General features: G+C 32.8%; 2 protein-coding genes and 1 pseudogene across 7 annotated transcripts; 1 reads left to right on the top strand and 2 right to left on the bottom strand.

Annotated features, from left to right (window-relative positions):
- Positions 1-1,359: 1,359 nt before the first annotated feature.
- Positions 1,360-7,827, top strand: LOC123907422 (putative pentatricopeptide repeat-containing protein At3g05240). Of its 6 annotated transcripts, XM_045957702.1 has the most exons (5): positions 1,360-4,198; positions 4,759-4,871; positions 5,017-5,667; positions 5,775-5,999; positions 6,281-7,827. In XM_045957702.1, the coding sequence occupies exon 1, from the start codon at positions 2,308-2,310 to the stop codon at positions 4,012-4,014; it is 1,707 nt and encodes a 568-aa protein (XP_045813658.1). In that variant the 5' UTR covers positions 1,360-2,307; the 3' UTR covers positions 4,015-4,198; positions 4,759-4,871; positions 5,017-5,667; positions 5,775-5,999; positions 6,281-7,827. The 6 variants fall into 6 exon arrangements, with proteins under 6 accessions (XP_045813658.1, XP_045813657.1, XP_045813654.1 ...); XM_045957698.1 differs by having other exon boundaries at positions 2,148-4,198; positions 5,775-7,827; XM_045957699.1 differs by having other exon boundaries at positions 2,148-4,198; positions 5,017-5,999.
- A 3,023-nt stretch (positions 7,828-10,850) lies between these two features.
- On the bottom strand, positions 10,851-11,668 carry LOC123904238 (annotated as a pseudogene).
- A 4,499-nt stretch (positions 11,669-16,167) lies between these two features.
- On the bottom strand, positions 16,168-21,242 carry LOC123907421 (glutamate receptor 3.6-like). The gene is made up of 7 exons (XM_045957696.1): positions 20,639-21,242; positions 19,990-20,272; positions 18,465-19,816; positions 18,101-18,378; positions 17,652-17,683; positions 17,155-17,561; positions 16,168-16,957 (listed from the first exon to the last, which is right to left on the bottom strand). Exons 2-7 carry the CDS (start codon positions 20,255-20,257, stop codon positions 16,439-16,441), a joined length of 2,856 nt encoding a protein of 951 aa, XP_045813652.1. The 5' UTR covers positions 20,258-20,272; positions 20,639-21,242; the 3' UTR covers positions 16,168-16,438.
- Between the last annotated feature and the right edge of the window lie 1,723 nt (positions 21,243-22,965).

Raw genomic sequence — 22,965 nt, 5'->3', positions numbered from 1 at the left:
ATATTACACAATTTAAATGACTTGTTTGTCACGTGAACAATAATATTACACAATTTAAATGACATGTCAACGACTTAATTTAAAACAATGACTATTTGATAAAAATTGCTAAAATTAAAAAAATTAATTTAACGGTAAGTTTAAGAGTGACAGATGGAACACATTGAAGTCATACTGCAACCTCTAACCATAAGCATATCATATGTAGGAACCTTGTCCAACATCAATCTCCAAACCAATAAAGACTTAGAAGGGGGAACATCCTTACACCAAATGTTCTTAGCGCAGTTTTTGGTTTGAGAGTGACAGATTTTCATATGTTTTCAGTTCAAAGCAAGCAATTATTCCCATTCCTCAATTGATTTACCAAATTTCTAAAATCTTGTAATAGCAAATATAGCAGTTATTCCCACTAGCTAGCAACCTGCCTGTATCTAACTTATGTTCAAAAAACAATGTTTTATGTAGGTGAGTTTGTTAATAATTTTTTTTTATCTATAACAATATATAAAAAGGATAGGTGAGTTTGGGATGAACTTTTCAATATACATATTTTACCCTTGACTTAGTTTCACAACTTCCATTAACTAATCAATTTAAAAAAATAAAAAATAAATTCAAATCATAAAAATGTGAATAAGTGGCAAATGGGTTGCCTATCCATGAATGATTACCAACTTAATACTACATCTATACTACATAAAAAGAGAATATAAATATTTTTTGTGTCGATTTTTCATGATACCAACAATATCCTTATTTTTTTCGCAATAAAAATATTTTATTAATAAATTCATCATAACATAAAACACTTTTTTGGACATAAGTAAGACACAGGCAGGCGTGGAACGCGCCTGTCTGGCCCGCTAGTTGCTAATAAAAAAAATGAAGGATATTATAGGTATTATGAAAAATCAACACCTAAACTTTTATATATATATATATATATATATATATATATATATATATATATATATATATATATATATATATATATATATATAGGTATAGTTTCCTATTTACCAAATCTCTAAAATCTTGTAATAGCAAATATAGCAAATACAAATAAGGGTCTTGGGCACATGTTAAGATATACCAAAATAGAAATTTAATATTTAATAATACAAGAAATTTAATGCTTCAAAAGTCAAAATGCACAAATTAATATTTAATAATTTTTATTTTTGCTTCCTTAACATGTACCTTAAGGGCACAGGTTAACGTTCTAAATAACAATGGAAAAATAATAAATTAAAAGGGTATAAAAAATAAGAGTGGTGGCATGTAAGTGAGTGAAGAATAGAAGATAGTATGCAAGAATGACTCACAAATATATACGGTCTATGCACAATGTTTTTTTTTTTTTTTTTTTTACTCAAAATAAGGATATTCATTCATTCCAATAATTGATACAGTACATCACATGCAAATACAAATTCAACATAGCTAAAAACAAAAAGGATGAAACTGCAAACAATCTCACAGCATCCATGTTAATAGCATACAACGGCAATTGCAATATGCCTACAAATAATATAATATGATAAAAGTCACCAGAATGTCCATGCTTCCGGATCTGCAACGATGATGCCCAAATCATTGATCGAATCTGCAATTGATTGAAATCTACCTTTCAAAATGAACCAAACGAACACCGCAACAAGACGGACAAACAAACGCCGTAACAATGACGACCACCAACAAAGCGCCGCACTCAGACGACGAAATCACAAAACAAGAAAAACAAAACTAAAAAACTTAATTTATGTGAAATCACTTATTTAAATGGAAAGAAAATAAAAAAACAACTTAGAGGGGTGATTTTGGGTCAAAAATTGACCCAAAAACCACCCCTCCTTGGTGGATGATGAAGAAGAAAAGCAAAATAGGGTTAGAAGAGAGGGGGAGCGGCGGCCGGCTCTTGATGTTTCCTAAAGAATGTTGTCTATGCACAATGTTGTTGTTCCTTTTTCAATATTGTCTCTCGTTGAACTTGATAAACGTTTTAATAATGAGAAGATAAAATTTAATTGTCTTAACCGTATTTTCAATGGAGCAGTTTTTTTTATGGTGTAAAACAATGGAGCAGTTTTATTTTATGGTGTAAAAGAGTAGTGGTTTTTTTTTTTGAAACATAAAAGAGTAGTGGTTTGAAGGGGTGATTGAAGCAGTTTAAAGTTTTATTAGAAGGGTAGTTTGAGAGTTGCTTCACTTCACATGCACAGTCGTTAGAAAGAGTGAAAGGTTAGATTTTTGTTTCAAAATATAAACCGATTAACCAAATCATTACAGATTAAGGAATTAATCATGATAAACCAAAACACCATTCTCTCTTTGTTACCAAAATGCAAAACTATGATTCAATTCAAAACACTGCATGCTCAAATACTCACAACCCCAACAACTATTAATACCAAAATAATCCCTTTAAGCAAGCTTATTGATTTCTGTGTAGATTCACAATTTGATGAATACATCAATTATGCAAATTTATTATTTCACCAAATTCATTCACCTACTGTTTATATCTGGAATTCCATGATAAAGGGTTATGCCAATTGTAACAATCCAACAATGTCTTTGATTTTGTATAAACAAATGCTACAAAATGGGTATTCCCCAAATCATTTTACTTTCCCTTTTGTACTTAAAGCAAGTTCTGTTATTTATGATCAATTTATTGGAAAATGTATTCATAGTTGTATGGTGAAATCTGGGTTTGAAGCAAATGTTTATTGTTCTACTGGGTTACTTCATATGTATGTTTCGTGTGAAGATATGGAGTATGGGTTGAAGGTGTTTGATAATATTCCTAAGTGGAATGTTGTTGCTTGGACTTGTTTGATTGCTGGGTATGTGAATAATAATCAACCGCGTGAAGCTTTGAAGGTTTTTAAAGATATGGGCAATTGGGGTGTAGAGGCTAATGAGGTTACGATGGTGAATGCTTTGATTGCGTGTGCTCGTAGTAGAGATATTGATACTGGGAGATGGGTTCATGAGTGTGTTTGTAAGGCTGGTTATGATCCTTTTGTGTGTGAGTCTGATGGTAATGTCATTCTTGCTACTGCTATTCTTGAAATGTATGCAAAATGTGGTAGCTTGAATATTGCAAGAGAGTTGTTTAACAAAATGCCGAAGAGAAACGTTGTTGCTTGGAACTGTATGATTAATGGTTATAATCAATATGAGAGGTATAACGAGGCGCTTGGTCTCTTTTTTGATATGTTGGCTGATGGATTTTGTCCTGATAAGGCTACTTTTCTGAGTGTGTTGAGTGTTTGTGCCCATCAGTGTGCTTTGGCATTGGGAGAAACTGTTCATGCTTATCTATTGAAAAGCAACATCGCAACAGATATTGCCCTGGCAACTGCTCTTTTGGATATGTATGCCAAGAATGGTGAATTAGGAAGTGCACAAAAGATTTTTAGTAATAGTTTGGAAAAGAAAGATGTAGTGATGTGGACTAGTATGATTAATGGCTTAGCCATACACGGCCATGGAAATGAAGCATTGAGTATGTTTCAAATGATGCAAGAGGATAGTTCTCTAGTCCCTGATCATATAACTTACATTGGAGTTTTATTTGCATGCAGTCATGTTGGATTGGTTGAAGAGGCTCAAAGACAATTTAACCTTATGACAAAGAGATATGATATAGTGCCAGAAAGAGAGCACTATAGTTGTATGGTAGATCTTTTGAGTCGGGCAGGTCATTTCAGAGAGGCAGAAAAACTAATGGAGACGATGCCAATACAACCAAATATTGCTATATGGGGGGCTCTTTTAAATGGTTGCCAGATTCATGAAAACATCTCTGTTGCTAGTCAAGTGAAAGTACGATTAACAGAGCTGGAACCTATTCAAAGTGGAATTTATGTTCTTCTATCTAATATATATGCCAATGCTGGAAAATGGGAAGAGGTCAATAGGACTAGAAAACTGATGAAGCATAACAGGATTGCAAAGAATATTGGTCACAGTACAGTTGAAATGAAGCTGTTAACCTTATAATTATCTCAAGATTCATTTGTTGTCTCAAATTATAACGTATTGTCTTCTGGAGTAGCTTCAACAAATTGGTGTTTTGAAATGAAAATCAAAACCAACCTGGAGCATTTGTTCAACCTCTGCTCGGACTGCGCTGCTCCATCTGTCCCTGAAAATTTCTTCCACAAATCGCATTTTGCTTGAAAAGGTGAGTTTCAAATGCTTGAAATATTTCTTCTACTCATTTTATCAAATTGTTGGTTGTAGCATATCAATATTGAAATCAAATCCTGCAAACTCAGATCTTGCAAAGTTTTCATGCGGTAGTTTTTTTTTGGTTGATTCTGCATCATGGTTCATTTTCATGTGATATGGTTTTTATTGTGATACAATAATCATATAACTTTGTTCTGGAAGTCATGTATCTTTGCCGTGTCTGCTTACTTTAACATGTTTCTTGTCCTTTATCATCTTTAGATATGCACAAACTACACCTACTCAACACCTGACCTGAAGCCAGAATGCAGGGTACTTTGCATTTTCAGACGCAAAAATAACGACTTTTGTGGATTCACTGTAATATATTTAAGTAAAAATTAACTGATTGAGCTGATGAAAATCAATTCTCGTGCTTTCACTTTCACATGTCTAGTGCTATCGAGCTGATAGATTTTGGTAGTACTGCATTTGATAGTTGATTCATTTCAATAGAGTACACTAAATTTATGCAGTAATATCTATTAAATATACTTTGTTGACAATATGTAGCATAGCAGGGGATCAGAAAATATTTCAAACGGGGTTCATAACTAAGATGGCCTGAAGGAGCTATTTCAAGGGAGAGCATACATGCATTGGAGAAGCTTGGTCATCTAAACTAGGTTGGTTTAGTCGTGTTTCCCTATTAGTAGTTATTGGGCTTGATCTTAATAAATCAAATTCAATATATATGATCAAGAGCATGTGTTCCAATTTTCTAGTTCATTACGCCCACTCTTACAGTATGGTTTTCTGACTAAATTGCAGGCTGCGGCAGTTCAGGTTGGCTAGCGCCAGAGCAGCTTGTTCAGGGATATCAAACACTAGCTATAGACTTGTTTAGTTTAGCTTCAACATAGGTTCTCTACTTTTCACTTATTTGGGAGTGCCCAATTTTAAAGGTAAACCTAAAAGAGCTCATCTTCAATACATCGCTGATAAAGTCAAAACTAAGTTGGCTGGGTGGAAACCTCTCTTTTAACCATAGCAGGTAGAGTATGTAATTCATGGTATATTGATTCACAGTTTATCTGTCTATTCTTGGCCTTCAAGTTTACTTAAGGATCTGGAAAGATGGATGAGGAACTTCATTTGGAGTGGAGATGTAAATCAAATGAAGTTGGTTACTGTAGCTTGGAAGAAAGTCTTTAAATCTTTTAATGAAGGTGGATTAGGCATTAGATCTCTTTCTAAGCTTAATGAGGCTAATAATTTGAAGCTTTGTTGGGAGCTAGTTCAATCAAATCTTCAATGGGCAAATTTTTTAAGAAGTAGAGTGTTGAATGGTGATAAACTCATCTCCTATCATGTTTTTTCTTCTATTTGGAGCAGCATCAAGCACAAATTTAATGATATATCTGATCAATCCTCTTGGCAGCTTGGTAATGGTGAAAACATTAGATTTTTGTTAGACTCTTGGTATGGTGAACATTTGATTTCCATTCTTTCTATCCCAGTTCATATGCATCCTTTGCTTCGATCAACAATTAATAACTTCATTGTGAATTTCAAATGGGCTATTCCAGCTTATGCTTATCCTCAACTTCATGAGCTTACAGCTAAAGTGGCCATCCCTTTTAGTGGCAAAGAGGATAGTTTATTTTGGAATCATTCTCATGATGGGAATCTATCTCTCAAAGAGGCTTACTCATTCCATTGTCCAGCTCCTCAAAATATCTTTTGGGCTAAATCCATTTGGCATCCGGCTATCCCACTTTCAAAATCTTTGCTAGTTTGGAGATGCTTTCATGGTAAGCTTCCTACTGATGATAACTTGATCCTTAGAGGTTGTAACCTCCCATCTATGTGCAGTTTATGTGGTAAGGCTTTGGAAACTACAAAACACTTGTTTTTATAATGCAGCTTTGCCCTGGGTATTTGGAATTGGATTGGTTCAATTATTAATATTCACTATAATTTTATGGAGCTTTTGGATGTTTTCACCCTTTGCGCTAGAAACTAGTCTCCTCTTTGTAGACTAAGCATTATTGCAATGATTATCATCTCCTTCAAATACTATTTGGTTCTGTAGGAACTTAAAAAGATTTGATGACAAGAGTATTCATGTTAAATACTACAATTAATGAAGTTATTGCCAGCGTCTCTTTAACCGGTAGCATCTCTAAACTTCATGCCAATTCTTCTATGTCAGAGTTTGTTATCCTCAAGGCTTTGCACGTTCAAATGCAGTTTTCTAAGGCTCCAGTTATTAAAGAAGTTCTTTGGCAACCACCAATCCTCAACTGGATGAAATGTAATAGTGACGGAGCTTCAACAGGAAACCCAGGTAACTCCTCTTGTGCAGGTATTTTTCAAAATCGCGGATCTGACAAGATCGAGGAGGCACCAGTTGAAACAAGATCGATCGATCACAAGAGGAGGCACCAAAACGACACAGCCAAGATGCTTACTCTGATTTCCACTGTAACGAAGTTTCTCTGGGTGATAGCCGACGGTTTACTTCACCGGCAGCAACCATTGCCGGCGGACGAACTCGTCATCTTTGAGCAACCATTCTTGCCGGACGAACTCATCTTTGAGATCCTCTTGTTGCTTCCTGTCAGATCCCTCCGGCAATTCAAGTGTATTTGCAAATCATGGAAAACCCTAATCTCCGACCCCCAATTTGCAAAGGCTCACCTTCGGAGCATAACCGTTAATCCAACCCCAATCCATCAACGATTATTCACTAACGATCGAGACATGCCTGTATCTTTTCCTGTTAAGCCATTGCTCGAAAGTCCATCAACACATACTAAACATGTTAAGTTCACAATGGAATACTTCCATGTTCTTGGTATATGCAATGGTTTGCTCTGTTTGATTAATTTAAATTTTCAAGTATGGTTATGGAACCCTTCTCTCAGATTGCAATCCTGAAAATCTCCAGCCCAATCACGATATTTGTCTGTCAAATACTATGCCTTTGGCTATGATCTTATTAATGATACGTACAAGGTGCTAGTATGTTTTTATAAACCTGTCATTGTGACCAGAATTTATACTTTTGGTGCAAATTCTTGGACAACAATTCAGAATTTCCCTTGTCGTGCTACTACTAATGCAGGAAAATTTGTGAGTTGAACTCTAAATTGGGTAATAGCTGAAACAAGTGTCATTCTTTCATTTGATCTTGTCACGGAAACTTACAACGAAGTGTTGCTGCCTGAACATGATGGTGTCAATGTCTGCAATCCTGTGCTTGGTGTTTATCGCAACTGTCTCTCTGTGTTTTTTTACTCCAACAAAACTCATTGGGATATTTGGTTGATGAAAAAATATGGAGTTGTTGAGTCTTGGACTAGATTATTCATGATCCCTCGTGACAAGTTACCTACTCCTATGCATTCCCCTCGTAATATTAGACCCTTGTTCATATTTGGAAATGGTAATGTTATGTTTGGAATGCGTCACGGATTTGTCATGTATAACTTAAATAATGGTAGCTTCGATTATCTTTCAAGCTTGTATTTTATTCCAAGTTGTGTTGGTTCTACACAACATATTTACTTCAAGACTCTTGTATCACCACATCTGTAGATACACATTTATGGAGTGGATTCTTCATAGTTTTTCTTATGTTAATTTTTAGTTACTCCTTTTTTGTGAATTTTGTTGCAACTCTCTTTGCACTGAGTGGTTTTGTTATAACTAATTTGTTATTTTGCTTTTTTTTTTTTTTTTTTTTGAACCATTTGTTATTTTGCTTTGTCTACATACTGGTTTGCATTTTATGCTAATGCTATTACTCATTGCATACTGTCATTGCTAGGACTGTCTGCTACTCTTTGTTTTGGAACTGTTTGCTATGGCCTTTTCATTAAATGCTTTGATTTGTGCACTTGCTTGTAAAATGAGTTATAGACAAATAACTGATGGATGGAAAGAGTTTGGAATTAACTTTGGAAAAGAGAGTTAGATTCTGTTCTTGTGTGTCTTGGATAGAGTTTACAGCATTTTTATATAGCATAGTATGGTTATGAATGCGGTTTGTGGTTTTGTTCTATCATGCTGGAGGATTTATGTTCTGTTATTCATAATTTATATGGTTTGTTTCATTTGTTTGGGAGGTAAAATCCATGCTTCCATCAGAAAGCAATTGGCATATATGTTTGACTCAAAGATTGAAGAAGGAGAGGTGTATGAGATGTCCTTATTCTCTGTTTCTGCTCAAACTGGATACTACATAACAACTCTTCATCCTTACAAGCCTAATTTTCAAATTAAGACAAAAATGCAATCTTCCAATAGTTCAGATATATATTTGTATGGATTGACACTGACGAGATTGGCTGACGTTTGTGGACACATACATGATTATGTATTTTTAGTTGTTTTCTATTTGAGTTCTCCAGGATTCTGAAGTTTCCACTCATGGTGACATGTATAGCTTCGAGATTCTTATATTGGAAATGCTTACGGGAAGAAGACCCGCTGATGAAATGTTTATAGATGGTCAAAATCTGCATATGTATGTTGAAATTTCAATTCCTAATAATGTTATGCAGATTTTGGACCCACATATTGTACCAAGAGATGAAGATGCTGCAATTGAATATTGAAGCAATTTGAATCATATTTCAAGAATAGAGAAGTGCTTGGTTTCACTTTTTAATATTGGTCTTGCATGTTCGATGGAGTCACCGAAAGCAAGAATGAATATAGTAGATGCCACTAGAGAGCTAATCATAATCAGAAAGACTTTTCTCACTGATAAGATAATCGAGATTTCTAGGTGCTTATTTGGCTCTTGACTAATTAAATGCTTACAAAATAATATTTAATTTTCATCCATGTTGCTATGCATTTCAAGATTCCTAATCTACAAACATATGTAATGCGTTTTGTTTTGAATTTCAGGTCTTCATCCTCATGAGTAATCAAAGCTGAAATAAGTTTCTGCAGTAATGTGAGAAACAGAAGTGTATGCAATATGATGCACTGCAAGTACAACTAGAGTCAAATCACAAAAGTGTAAAATTGTTTGCTACATTTTCCTATTGTTTTACCATTTGAATGTATCAATCCATCATTCATGTAACATGAATCATATATTTAATGAATGCAATAGTCGACTAGTTATATTATCAATTATTTTTTGGAGGATTTTGTGAATCACTGAATAATGGATATATATAAAACTTCAAGTTAAAGATTATCTTTTAAGTTAATTTGTGCAGAATCCACTTAAGAATAAGATAAATGACATATGTTCCACTCTCATATGTCTCAGAAACTACGTCAAATTTCCAAAATTTGCAAAATAAAAATAAAAATGAAACATCTTCATTAGAAATCTTCACGGCTGAATCACAATAGGCCAAACAAAGGTATCTGACACCGACACATATGAACATTTTGTTTAATTATTTATATTTTCTAAAATTATTACCTGTGTTTTTGTGTCGCCGTTATTGTTTGGTATTTGGGTCGGTGGTTGAGGGTGAATTTACATGGTCTTGCAGTAATACATTAAGATGAGCAATACTTATATCATCTACTAGTTTAGTTGACAGGTAACAACTTTTTCCTAGATGGTTGTGATGGATAGTCTCGCAAATATCTTTGTTTAGGTTGGCCAGCAGTTTGACCCCAAGAGTAAAATGGCTCAAACAAATCGTATGGTAAAATTGGTTTAGCTACTAAGCTTAATTAGTGGATAGTCTTTTAAGAATTCGTGATAATGTTAGCTATTCTGGTATTTTCATTATAAATATCCATACTATTTTGTTTCGATGCTAACACGACTTATATAGCACTGACTTCGCATCAAAGACGTGTCTGATGTTCAACACGTGTTGATGTTCAGACGCGGGGACACCAACACTAGCACATGTAGTTAATTGTTATCGGTGTAAACGTGGCAACTCATATTTCATTTTACTCAATTCACTTCTATAAACGATATCTAAAGAAATCTATAAACCCGGGTTTCTTAGACTAATATTTTTGTAGTTTTCTTTTTCTTTTTCTTTTTCTCTGTATAAATATTGAAATTCATGTGTTTCTTGGAAATAAGTTCAGGATTGATTTTACTTGCTGGTGATAGCTTTTCATATGAGAAGTTGGCATATGTTATAACCCTCCAAGAACATATTATAGACATGTTTTGCTTATGATTTCTTTTTTGCTGGCTTATGAGGAACTTATAGACCTGTTCCGTAAGGATTTAACAATTACTTTCTTATAAAAGGGGACGGAAGAACTACATTATGAGTTAGATAGGTAATAATTTTTAATATTTGTGTATCCCCAACAATTTCTCTTAGTATAATCCTCCAAGAACATGTGTGACTCATAAATTTCTTGACCAGAAAAAAAAAACTAAATAATTTTTAAAATAAGCGCATAATTTTTTTTATATCTTCCATAATTCTTTTGAAATTATAAATTTTTATCGCTAGAAGTTGGAATTTGAAAAGAAATATCATACTATTAACTAGAACATCGACCCGTGCGGTGCACGGGTCTGATTAGCTGTAAGATATATAATGATTAAATAAGATATGATAATTCCAATAATATAAGGTATATGAAAAAAGTTGAGTAACATTAAACGATAGTTCAACAATAATTTTGGATAAATATTCATACAAAGAAAATTATGTTGTATTACAGAAGACTTCCTTATAGACCACATTCGAAGTCTTAGTCGTATCTTCACCGTCGTCATCGATGATCAATATTTTTAATCATTTTCTAGAAGTAATTCTTGAAATTGCAACATACAACTGACCATGTGAAAACACTAGCGACGGAAGATATATCCAAACATGCTTTAAATATTGTCCTTGACTCTTATTAATAGTCATTGCAAAAGAAATCATTATAGGAAATTGTCTCCGTTGAAATTTAAAAGGAATTCTCACGTCAGATGGTGTCAGAGAAAATCTAGGTATGAAAACCTGATCACCAATATTACTTCCTGAAATAATTTTTCCTTCAAGAGCACGTTTTCCCAATCTCGTAATAATAAGTCTTGTTCTATTGCATAATCCTAATTTTTTTTATTGAGATTCTTTAATAGCATAACTGGAACTCCAACTTTAAGTCTCAACTTGTGATTTGGAAGTCCCGACGTAGAAATCGTGTTAAAAAACTCGGGAGTATGAACATCATCCACTGTTTGACCGTCTACATTTTGTGTGAGTGGAGTATCATAACTCAAATATGTTTTTTCTTCATCAGAAATTAAATCCAACATATAATCATTTATTGTGTCGACTATTGAATTTTTAGGAGCTAGTATAGCTCTATTTTGGAAATACGTTATATCGTTCATGTTTGGTAAAAGTTGGGGATAAGTGCTTTCAACGATAGAAGCAAGAGGATCACTTGAATTTGGAATCAATAAATCTGATGGAATGTCAAGTTCTAAATCATCATCGTTGTCATCTCCAATTTCTCCATCGCCAACACCCAAAACCATTTAGAAAACAATCTTCTTTGTTCAACATCTGCACTCGAAACAACACCGAGAAACCTCATGTTTTTACTCAATGTTAAAACTTCACAAACATTCCAAAGAACCGAAGAATTAATAGTAGCATGAACAACTTCTGGCCTTGTACCTTTGGGTATTACTGGTAGAATTTGTCTAAAATCTCCGCCAAAAACAATAATTTTTCCACCGAAGGGAATGTGTTTATTTTTTTCATCAACAGACTTGAGAATATTTTTTAAAGTTCGATCAACAGCTTCGAAACAGTGTTTGTGCATCATTGGTGTTCCATCCCATATAATGAACTTTGCTTTTTGTATTAATAGCGTCAAAGGGCTTTTAGGAACTATGGTACATGTTGAAAACTCGTCAACATTTAGAGGAATACAAAACCTTGAATGTGCTGTTCTACCGCCAGGTATAAGCAGTGTGGTGATCCCACTTGAGGCAACTGTTAAAACTATCTCACCTTTTGAGCATAATGCGGCTGACATGACCCTCCAGATAAATGTCTTCACTGTACCGCCATAACCATAAAGAAAAAACACACCATGTTGGTTTTCGTTAACTCTTGTCATGATTGTGTAATATACTTTACGTTGCTCTGAAGTCATAGTTGACATTAATCTAACATGTTCCCCAGCTAATGATTGTCTGTTATAATTCAATTCGTCGTGTATTAAACTATTTTGTATATCAGGAACTAATGATGTGTCTGCTCTAGGCATTGGAGGATAATCTTTTAAACTATTCCCACAACTACGTAACATCATCTCAATATCTGCTAGTTCATATTGTATCAATTGATTATCGGTTAATATTAAATCTGCAATGTTAAAATCAAAATAATGAATGTGATTAGTGACATGACTATGGTTGTGTTTGGTTGTATTGCAAAAAAAATTAATTTAGCAGAATTGAGTTTGATAGATTCGATTTTGGTTAAAAGTGAGTTAAACAGAATTGATTTATGTTTGGATACATTAACGTAAAAATAAAAGGTATTTATAAAAAGAGTTTAATTATTATGCACCGTCGGTGTAAATTTTTTTTGCACATACATCCAATGATGCGTTGCCACATCATTTAATGAATGTGACACATCATGTGTTTTTAATTACCATACATGATGTGTCGATATATTATTGGACGCATGTGCAAAATAACTTTAGACTGACGGTGCATATAAATTAAATTCTTATAAAAAATATCAATTTTTTTTCCATTTTTTTTTTGACAAAATTCTTTTTCCAATTTTAAAAAACTACAATTTAATAAACTGCATAATAAATAATTTAAAAAGTGATATAAGCAAGGTTACATGAGACATTGAAATGTGAAAGATGTTTTTTATTTTTTAATATATTTCAATATTGTTGAAGGTGTTATAGTATGAGAATATATATATATAACTTTTCAAATCACACGTGATAATAACTTTCCAAATTTCACATGATAATTATTCTCTAAATTTATGATCCGGTAGAAAAAAATCATTGATCAGGAAAGACATAAAAATATTTCGTGATGAATAATATAGTCAACGATAATTTTGATATGATATACTTTTAAAATTGATGGTGCTTATTAATAATTGCACATAATTTTGATCACAATTGGTATATTTGCCATAGTGGTTGGAAATATTGCCTTGCATTGAAGGGTTGCAGGTTTGAATCCTAGTCAAGACAAAATTATATTATTTTTTAATAAAAATTGCAAGATAAAATGGAGGGAAAACAGGAAAAACAAATTAGGGTTTAGGGTTTGCTTGTGTATACAGGCTTATAATATAAAAGATAAGAACTTAGTGATTATAGTAATAGTCTTGAGATAGGAAAAACATAGTTGAAGAAAATGAGAAAAACAAAACTATTTTGCAATATATATATATATATATATATATATATATATATATATATATATATATATATATATATATATATATATAATTCCTAAATAGTTCTCCTACTATCCATCTTAACCCTAATCCACATCACCCATTTACATCCAATTAAATCACACAATAATGCCACATCACTTTCTTATATTATATCATTTTCATCTCTTTTTTTTTTCACATCACTTCCTTATATTATATCATTCTCATCTCTATTTTTTTTATATTATATCAATCTCATAATAAATAATAAAGAATTATGATTCTCCAATTATCCAAAAATTGATGTCACAAGATGTTACAATTTTCTACATTATTATTGAATTCTACCTCTCCAATTATCCAAAAATTGATGTCACAAGATGTTACACTCTTCTACATTATTATAACATTTCTTAGTGACAATGAAGATGAACATAGTTGGATTCTCTTTCAACATTTATCCCATTTAAATGTCAACCGTTTTCATAGAAACAACAAAGAGTTTATAATTTAGTCACAAAAAAAAAAATACGAAGAGTGTATACATTATTGACTTAATTACATTATAATTTTAGAGAAGAGTGAAGGTTATGCAAAAAGTTAGGTTATGAGATTGAAATATATAATAACCATTAGCATTATCATATTTCATTCAATTTTGTTGGTCTGTACTCATTCTCTATACATATAGGTATATATATTGGTTGGAGGAAGTGATAAGTACATCACTTTTATATTATTATTATTATTATAATTTTCATTTTATAATACTTATTGTTACAATTTATACGAATAATTTTTCAACATTAAAATATAAAATATTACATAACACTTGTGCATCGCACGGGTGTGGGACTAGTATATATATATATATATATATATATATATATATATATATATATATATATATATATATATATATATATATATATATATATATATATATATATATATATATATATATATATATATATATTTTATGAGAAATACTGTATCAAACAAACAATATGGCGAGTGGCAAAAAGGTTTTTTTTTGTTAACCGTGAAAATGCGGGTTCGATACGGACCCGAGTTTCATGAAGTCGGTTTTTTAGTGCAATAGCCCTATTTATAGTTGTTCGATCAAGATCGAACAGTCATGATTTAAAAATTGTATTTACCCGTCGTGTACCCTATGCGGACCCAGTATGATTTATTTTTTTAAAACGGTACAGTTTTGGTGCGTACCATATGCTTACGAGTACCCGGTACGTACCTGATACTAATACTCTCTGTCAAATGGAATACCCGTGCTTCATAGCTTGCCACCAATTAATCTAACCCAAAGTTAGGATGGAATGACAGTCTAAGAAATTTCATTTGGAGCGGTGATGTTAACAAAAAGAAGTTGGTGACTGTTTCTTGGAAAAAAGTATGCTCTCCTTATGCTGAAGGTGGTTTAGGATTGAGATCTTTAATTAGTCTCAATGAGGCCTCAATTTTGAAATTATGCTGGGAGGTACTTCACAGTGAAGCTAGCTGGGCTAAAATTTTATGCGATAGAGTTTTGAGAAATGGAAAGGCTATAACTCATCATATCTCTTCTTCTTTATGGAATAGCATGAAATCAGAGTTCATAGTCATAATGGAAAATTCTTTCTGGCAAATTGGTAATGGAAAGAGCATACAGTTTCTTATTTTAGAGAATATGTTGAGATGGCTTCACTCTAAGGTCAGTGATATTATTGTTAATCATACCTGGTACTTGCATCAGTTTCTTAAAGATTTATTTCCTAACTTGAGAGCTATGATTAGCAAAATAACTCTTCATTTGAAAGATAGAAGACATGCTTGTTTGGAAAGTCTCTGATAGTGGTGATTTAACTTTAAAAATGGCTTATGATTTTAAAAGACACAAATTTCAAACTAAGTCTTGGGCTAAGATAATTTGGTGCAAAGATGTTCCACCTTTAAGGTCCTTACTTGTCTGGAGACTGATTTTGGAGAAAATACCAACTGATGATATGCTTAGGATAAGAGGTGGTAGCTTACCTTCTATGTGTTCTCTTTGCTTATCTTATTCTGAATCTTATTTCCACTTGTTCTTTCAATGCCATTTTGTCTTTAAATTATGGTGCTGGCTTACTACAGACAATGTTAAATACCACTCTTCATTTCCAATCAATGGAAGACATTTGGAGTTTATGTGATAGACCTTGTTCTCCTCAATCGAAGGTAGTTACCAAGTCTTCCATTATAAACATCATCACTGCTATATGGAAGGCTAGGAACAGATGGGCAAATTACACTTTATTGCTAAGAGGCATGAACTTTATAGTCTCTCATATTTTTAGGGAAGTGCTGATAGATTAGCCAATTTTGGATTATCCATTGTTGATATAATGTTATAGTTTGATATGCCTTCTTTTATTAGAGATAGCTTTATATGTAATTGGCTTGGTAGACTTAGCTTTAGGTTTACCAATTTCTAAGGAGGTTTTGGTCTAATCCCCCTCCTTTCTAAGGAGTTTCATTGTTTAGAGGATTAACTACCTGTATTATTAGTGCTAGTACATTATACATGGTTAGGGACTGTAACCCTTAGTGATAAAGGAAATGTAAATTTCAATGTTCTGAAGTTTGAATTTCTCATATATCAGAGACCTAATTACCAAGGTTATGCAATATCAATTGCTATGTTACAACTGGAGATGGATGCCTCATGCCGGCAATTTGTTTTTGCCGCATTTTAAAAAAGATACAATTTGTATATTATATGTAATATTTGCATGTGCATTCTAATTTTTTCTTTGCATGCAAGTAGAATTTCCTAATTAAAACTTGTACATTTTAAATTTTTTTTAATATTATATATATAGAAGCCATACTTACACCACTTTGATGAATACTTTTTCACTTCCACCATTAGAAACAGAATCAGCTATGCATGAAGATGGCTGAGCAACATAATCTTTATTGGAGATGATGGAAGATGATCCTCCCTCACTACTTCTATAAGAGATTCTCTCCATTTTCTTTCTCTTCGAACGGTTCTTAACAGTCTCTTCTTTTTCATCTGCAAAGGAGAGAAAACTCCTCAAACGTGAAGATCCCGGGCTTGGGTTTTGGTCAGGAGAATCAGGTTCTTCTGCTTGGTGCTTGAGATACTGTCTAATTATCTGTATTACATATATGAGTAGAGCAAGCAAACAAGCTGATCCACATATCACATAGAGGCCCCAAAAACTTTTTAGTTTGAGTCTTTCGACTTCAAGCTTTGCACCTTGTGATAAACAAGCTCTACTCAAAAGCCATTTGTCATGAATCCTTTGTAAGTCTCCATTGTCAACCATTTGCAAAATGGCAGTTGACAGGTCAACTGCTAATGGTGAGTCTCTTGGAAAGGCCTGAACAACAGAATAAATAAAGAATGAGTGAATCACAATTTTAGACTCTAAAATCGTAGGACTCGGACAACTTGGTCCATGAAATTAACGAAATTCGAGAGTCATTATTGAAACTGAAAATCTTCTAGTACATTAGTTCTTTCATATTGACCTATTTTGTCGCGAGAAATTGTAAAGAAAACATCAAAGTTACTTACAAATCCCCAACCATTTCTGGTGAACTCTTGACCTACAATAGTATATTTACAGCGGCTTGAGAGGAAGATATCGATATAGGCACGTTGATCGATATAAGCAGCAATGCCACCATCTTGAGGACCCTTTTCCAGTGCTCTAGCAACTTCTTCTTGTGTTACTAAAGGAACAAGCCTAGACTCATCAATACCAATTTCATGGATTAAATAATCTTTAGAAAATGAACCCTGAGCGATACCAATTGGTTCTTTGCCGATTACTAAACTCTCAATGCCTTTAATGGGTGAAGAAAGTTGTTGTACTGTGAGGATTGATGTGAGACTTGCTGTGTAACTTGAAGTGATTATAAGAACTACAAATAACCAAATAAGTAGCACACAACGACCTGGTGTGCTCACTGTATTTTCCCCTACATAGTATAGAAAAATGCAACTTGATTAATCAAAGGGAAGTTAAAACTTTGACTATATATGTCACAGAAGACAGAATTGGCACTTACTATGTGAGAAGAACATTGTTGAAAAGCTAAACCTGCCAAATACAACACAAACAAATGTCACAAACATATCCATAGCCGAAAATTGGTTCTCCAAAAATTGGTTTTGACTAAACTTGTTTTGGTTAAAAGTGAGTTGAACGTACGGTGATTTATATTTGTATTTGGATACATTAATGTAAAAGTGAGTTAAGTAATAAATTTGGCTATTTGAGGCTAAAAATCCGTTTGGAAGCAAAAGTTCCAAATCTCAGCTTCAACTAAGAATCTACACAATACTACTTAAGAACACACACCTGCACATGTTAAAATCAATTTTATGTTTCTGAAATCAGTTTTTCCTCTCACAAAATTGAATCCAAGTATGCACTAAGTAACCATAGTAGCAAAATTGCAGCCTCCACATAAATTGGTTTGGCTTTAGAAAAACTTTCAATTGCAAATTTACTTACCAAAAAATAGTAATCACTTGTTTTCTGGGTGGTCCTCTAAATTCATCATTCACCCTATGCTCCAAAATCCAAACAACAGTTCCAACTATTATGAAAAAGACAGCTGTGACAAACCACATCCTTGGTGTAAATGGAGCCAAAAAGGCCAAAGCACTTGTATCTGCCTCCTTAACAGGTGCTACTACCACTAAACCAGACTCAACAAATGGCTGAGTAAAATCCACCATTTTTGTTCTTTCTGTAGTAATTGCAATGTCACCTACTGCACCATCAAATTCCTGTACGAAAATTTGAAAACCGGTCTTAGAAGATTACCATAATAAAACATCCAAACTCCACAAAAGATTATTGACACGATACTCACACCGGTTGTTATCCGACGGACAAGCTCGCTGTTACTAGGATTGTTCTTATGATCCCCATATGGAATAAACTTATAGGGAACAGCATAAGGCAAAAGGTTAACTGCAGAAAGAAACACATCAATGCAGAAGCCTTGAAATGTATCGGTGCCTGGTACTTGTGACACAAATTGTTGGTAACTTACTCCTATTGGTACTCCAATTCTTAATAGCCTTCCGTTGTTAGGAAAAACCCAACCGCGAGGCTTCTGAGCCGTGTCTCCCGGCCAAATCACAGGTAATAACTTTGTACTTTCCCTGAAATCATTACCTGGTTTGGAAAGCAGTGTTTCTGGAGGAATGACTGATAATCCAGAGTGATTAGACCAATAACCAATCCTTCGAGTCCCGGTTCCAACCACATTCATGATTTCATATGCAGGATTAACAAGGTTTTTATCAGGTCCATACTTGAACAAACCTGTCACACCTGTCATGTTAACCTCGTAAATGTTTCTACGTAACGAGTATCCTTCATCGAAAACGTTCAATGCATCAAGATGCAAGTTGTCTCCTTTTAGTGAAGATAACTTTGAGTCATTTGAGAATGTGATTTTGTTCCCTTGCTTGAAAAATGCATCAAGTGCATGAGCAAGAGCAAAAATAGTATCATATGCATAAAGAGACAAAAAACTGAGTCCAAGACGGCCATTGGCAGTATTTCCATGAGTCAAGTTTTTCCATTTAGAAACAAACTTTCTTTTAAGCTCTGAATCCGGCGTGTACACGCGCGGTGTCAACACTCCTTGGATTTCATCCATTCTATCAGAAGATAGAGGACTACTTATGTCAAGAATAGCAGAAAGAAAAGCAGTGGCTATCCACACGTAACCAGTTCCCATCATTCCAAGATTCTTTGCGACACTAAACACTTTCTGGCCCCAAAGAGTGTTGGCATGAACAACTATAACTCTTGATTCAGCAAGAGCCACCTGAACTAACGCATTTGTTATCTCCTCCGGAGTTGCTTCGGGGCTCACAGGCGCTTTATACGAGATCCTGCAACGCTTCTCGGCAAGCTTATCACCTAAGGCACTGATTCCATTCCTCCCATTATCATCATCAGTGTATACAGCAATGACTTCTTTCCATCCATAGTGGTCAACAAGGTCTGCTATTGCAGCCATTTGAAAAAGATCACTGTGGCAAGTTCTGATAAAAAATGGGAATTGAAGTGAAGAAAGAGTAGGGTCCAAAGCTGAAAATGAGATAAGGGGAACTTGAAGCTCATTTGCAATATGAGTTATGACATGAGCTGTTACAGAACTGTGAGGGCCAATTATTGCCACAGTATCTCTAGCCATGAGCTGCAAAACTGTAATTACATAGAATTATTTTAGAGTTTAATTTTGATACACAGACGGTGTAAAATTTTACATTGTCAGCAAACCACAACCATTCATATGTGAATTTAATGTCGGCGTATATGAATTAACTTCATTGTTTTTCAAGCCATGTAAAAGGTGATATTATGAAAGACATACATACCCTCAGCAATGCTAAGAAAACCTCTATATTTAGAATCTTCTTGAAGAGAGAGCCTTAGCTTGGTCTCGCCGAGAATATTTGGATCAGAATTTACATCTTCGACCGCGGCATCTAAAGCGATTTTTATAATCCTACCAACACTAGTATTGAAAGAGAAGAGAGCTCCAATATTTACAACATCAGGCCTTGTTGAATTATGAATGCCATCCACAGTTGAAGAGAAGCCATTGTAGAGAATCATTAGAACCAATAACCAAACTTTAACCATGATTGGATGAATTGCCTATAAAACAATAGCCATAAAGATAGTAACAATAACATAACAACCCGAAAAACAAAGATATTTCAAATAGTAGGTTTACGGCATACAAGTTGAAAAACCAAAAAGACATAAAGCACCAAGAAAAACAAAAACAAGATTTTGCATGAACAAAGATCTTGGAAATAGAAATAGAAAAGAACAAAAGTGTCTATAATATTTTATTATTAAAAACATAACAGCAGACATAAAGGAAAACATAAACACAAGCAAAATTTAAGAAATAGAAAAGAACCAAAGTATCTTCTAATAAAGCAAAAAAGTAACATTTTGCAACATCAAAACCTCAATAGAGCAAAAAGCACAGTATAAGTAACCTCATGAAGTTACCTTATAGATTCAGAAATGATATATGATGTGGCTTATGTATGTATAAAGCAGCAAAAGGGTGCATAAAAAAGTGAAGCTTTGTTCAATTTGAGAATAAAAAGATGAACTTTAATTAACCAGTGGCTAAGAATTGTAGATGAAGAAGGAACCAAAAGTAAGAACAAAGAAAGAGCTTAAGCATTTTGTAGAACATGTACAAGGCACTAAAAAAAGTGGTGAAAAATTAATTTAAGGGAGAGACAAAATGGAAGTTACAAATATATTTGAAAAGCTAAGGTTAATAGTTAATAATGATAATGATATTTTTTTGCCATTCACAAGTGGTGGATATTTTTGCTAACTTTATTTTTTCAATTATTATTTATAAGGACAATAGTGACAATTGAAAATTGTTTAGCCACTGAAAAATATGTGAAATTTTCTTCCATAAGATGAAGATAATTGTCACTTTTAAGTGTACATAATATATCATGTGAAATTGTTTATAAAAAGAAAGAAACAGAAACATCTTATGATGGTGTGAATTTCTGGAATTTGGTGTGTTTGGTTACTTTTTCTGTCTATTTGTGAAGTGGATTATTGTGGAAAAGTGGGTCTGGTTCTTAAATGGAAAGAAAAACAACACAACAACCACACCACTATATAGTGAAATGATGACATCAAATTATTTTCCAACTTTAAACCAATAGTGCTTTTACATGTCAACAAATTAAAATCTTTAACTCTCCTTATTTATCATAGTAAGGTTTTTAGGACGTGGTTGAATTACGTTTTAGAAATCGAGCTATGATCTTCTTTTTCTTTTAAATAAGTTAGAATTTTATCGCATAAAATGAAAGGGAGGAAATTTAGACTTGATTATTTTTTTTTTAGGTAGTCGTTAAATAAAAATTCAAATGGTAGTAGAAAATAGGAATTGATTGAACATGTATTTGAACCCAGGATAAATGGTTCAATTTTCATGAATGACAAAAATTCTACTAGAGAAGGGGTAGAGAAAATTATGAGGTGGTAGTGTTGGGATTGTCTAAGATGGGAGTTCGAGTTGTTACAATTGAGAAGTTGCAAAATTTTGTCTGATTTTTATATTTTTTTTTTCTCATAGACCTTTAGGGCCCGTTTGGTGCGCAGGATAGCATAGTGACAGGATATGATATAAAATAGGATAAGGATAGGATATGATAACAGCAGGATAACAGTTATACTCAATTATCATATCCTGTTCACACAGGATAACAAACATGATAACTATTATATTTTATTTTTAATAGCTCATAATAATATGATAAGATATATAACATATTTAAATGATAATGACAAAATTACTATTGTAAAACAATTGTTATTTTTTTAAAATTATTTTGTAATACTTTTAATTTTATAAATAAAAAATATGAATAGGTAATCAAATAACTTTATATAATTTCAAATAAAAATTATGAGAAAATAATCAAGTTTAATTTTTTATATGAATCATGATCAAATAAATAACTCAATATTATATACATGTTAGATAAGCCAAATAAATATATGATATATCTCATACGTAAATAATCAAACTACTATTGCAAAAGAATTATATTTAATTTTTTATAAAATTTAAATTAATATTCCTATTTGTCAATTTTTTTAATAATCATCTTACTTTAAAATATTGTAATTTTAGTAAAATTTTGATTTTTTAGAATATATAAATTACAAAATTACCTCTGTGAGAAAATCACATATATATTTAAAAATTAATTATTTTATTATTTATATTTTATTAATTTTATTTTATGTATTTTAAAATATATTTTATAAAATAAATCAGTTTTTTTTTTCTTATCCTATCCTGCTGGTAACCCAGCTCAAATTCAGGATAAGAATTATAACTAGAGAGACAGGATAGGATAAGCTTCAGGATTAACTTATCATATCCTGCTGTATCACCAAACACTGGATTGGTGGCAGGATATGATACAGTTATCCTATCCTGTCTCTTATCCTGTGCACCAAACGGGCCCTTATGTTTTCTTTGGGGCTTTTTTATTTTTTATTTTTTATGGACTAATGAGTTTATGACTCATGAGAGGCTTTTTTTTCTTTGGTAATTTTTTTTAGAGGCCTAAAATCCTTGATAGGGTTGCCTTACCCTTAGGTGAAATTTTTTTTTTATACCCCAACATTTATAGCTTTACCCCTACAAAATAAATTTTTTCCCAATTTTATCCTTTCTATCATTTGAGTTCACCCTTACAAAAAGCTTTCAGGTGTATACAAGTTTTCCGGTAACAAGATAATTAATTGATACAAGATAATTTACAAACCGGAAAAGGTTGAAAAAG

The sequence above is a fragment of the Trifolium pratense genome, linkage group LG2, assembly GCF_020283565.1.
Source record: "Trifolium pratense cultivar HEN17-A07 linkage group LG2, ARS_RC_1.1, whole genome shotgun sequence".
Classification (NCBI taxonomy): domain Eukaryota; kingdom Viridiplantae; phylum Streptophyta; class Magnoliopsida; order Fabales; family Fabaceae; genus Trifolium; species Trifolium pratense.
This window is presented reverse-complemented; position numbering and strand designations above follow the sequence as displayed.

What these genes read in the sequence shown, in the direction of transcription:
- LOC123907421 (XM_045957696.1), bottom strand. Translation starts at nt 20,257, where the DNA reads ATGGTTAAAGTTTGGTTATTGGTTCTAATGATTCTCTACAATGGCTTC. An exon ending in TTTTCTTAGCATTGCTGAGG is followed by an intron (nt 19,817 to 19,989) that starts GTATGTATGTCT and finishes ATGTAATTACAG; the next exon opens with TTTTGCAGCTCATGGCTAGA. An exon ending in AACAATGTTCTTCTCACATA is followed by an intron (nt 17,562 to 17,651) that starts GTAAGTGCCAAT and finishes TATACTATGTAG; the next exon opens with GGGAAAATACAGTGAGCACA.
- LOC123907422 (XM_045957702.1), top strand. Translation starts at nt 2,308, where the DNA reads ATGATAAACCAAAACACCATTCTCTCTTTGTTACCAAAATGCAAAACT.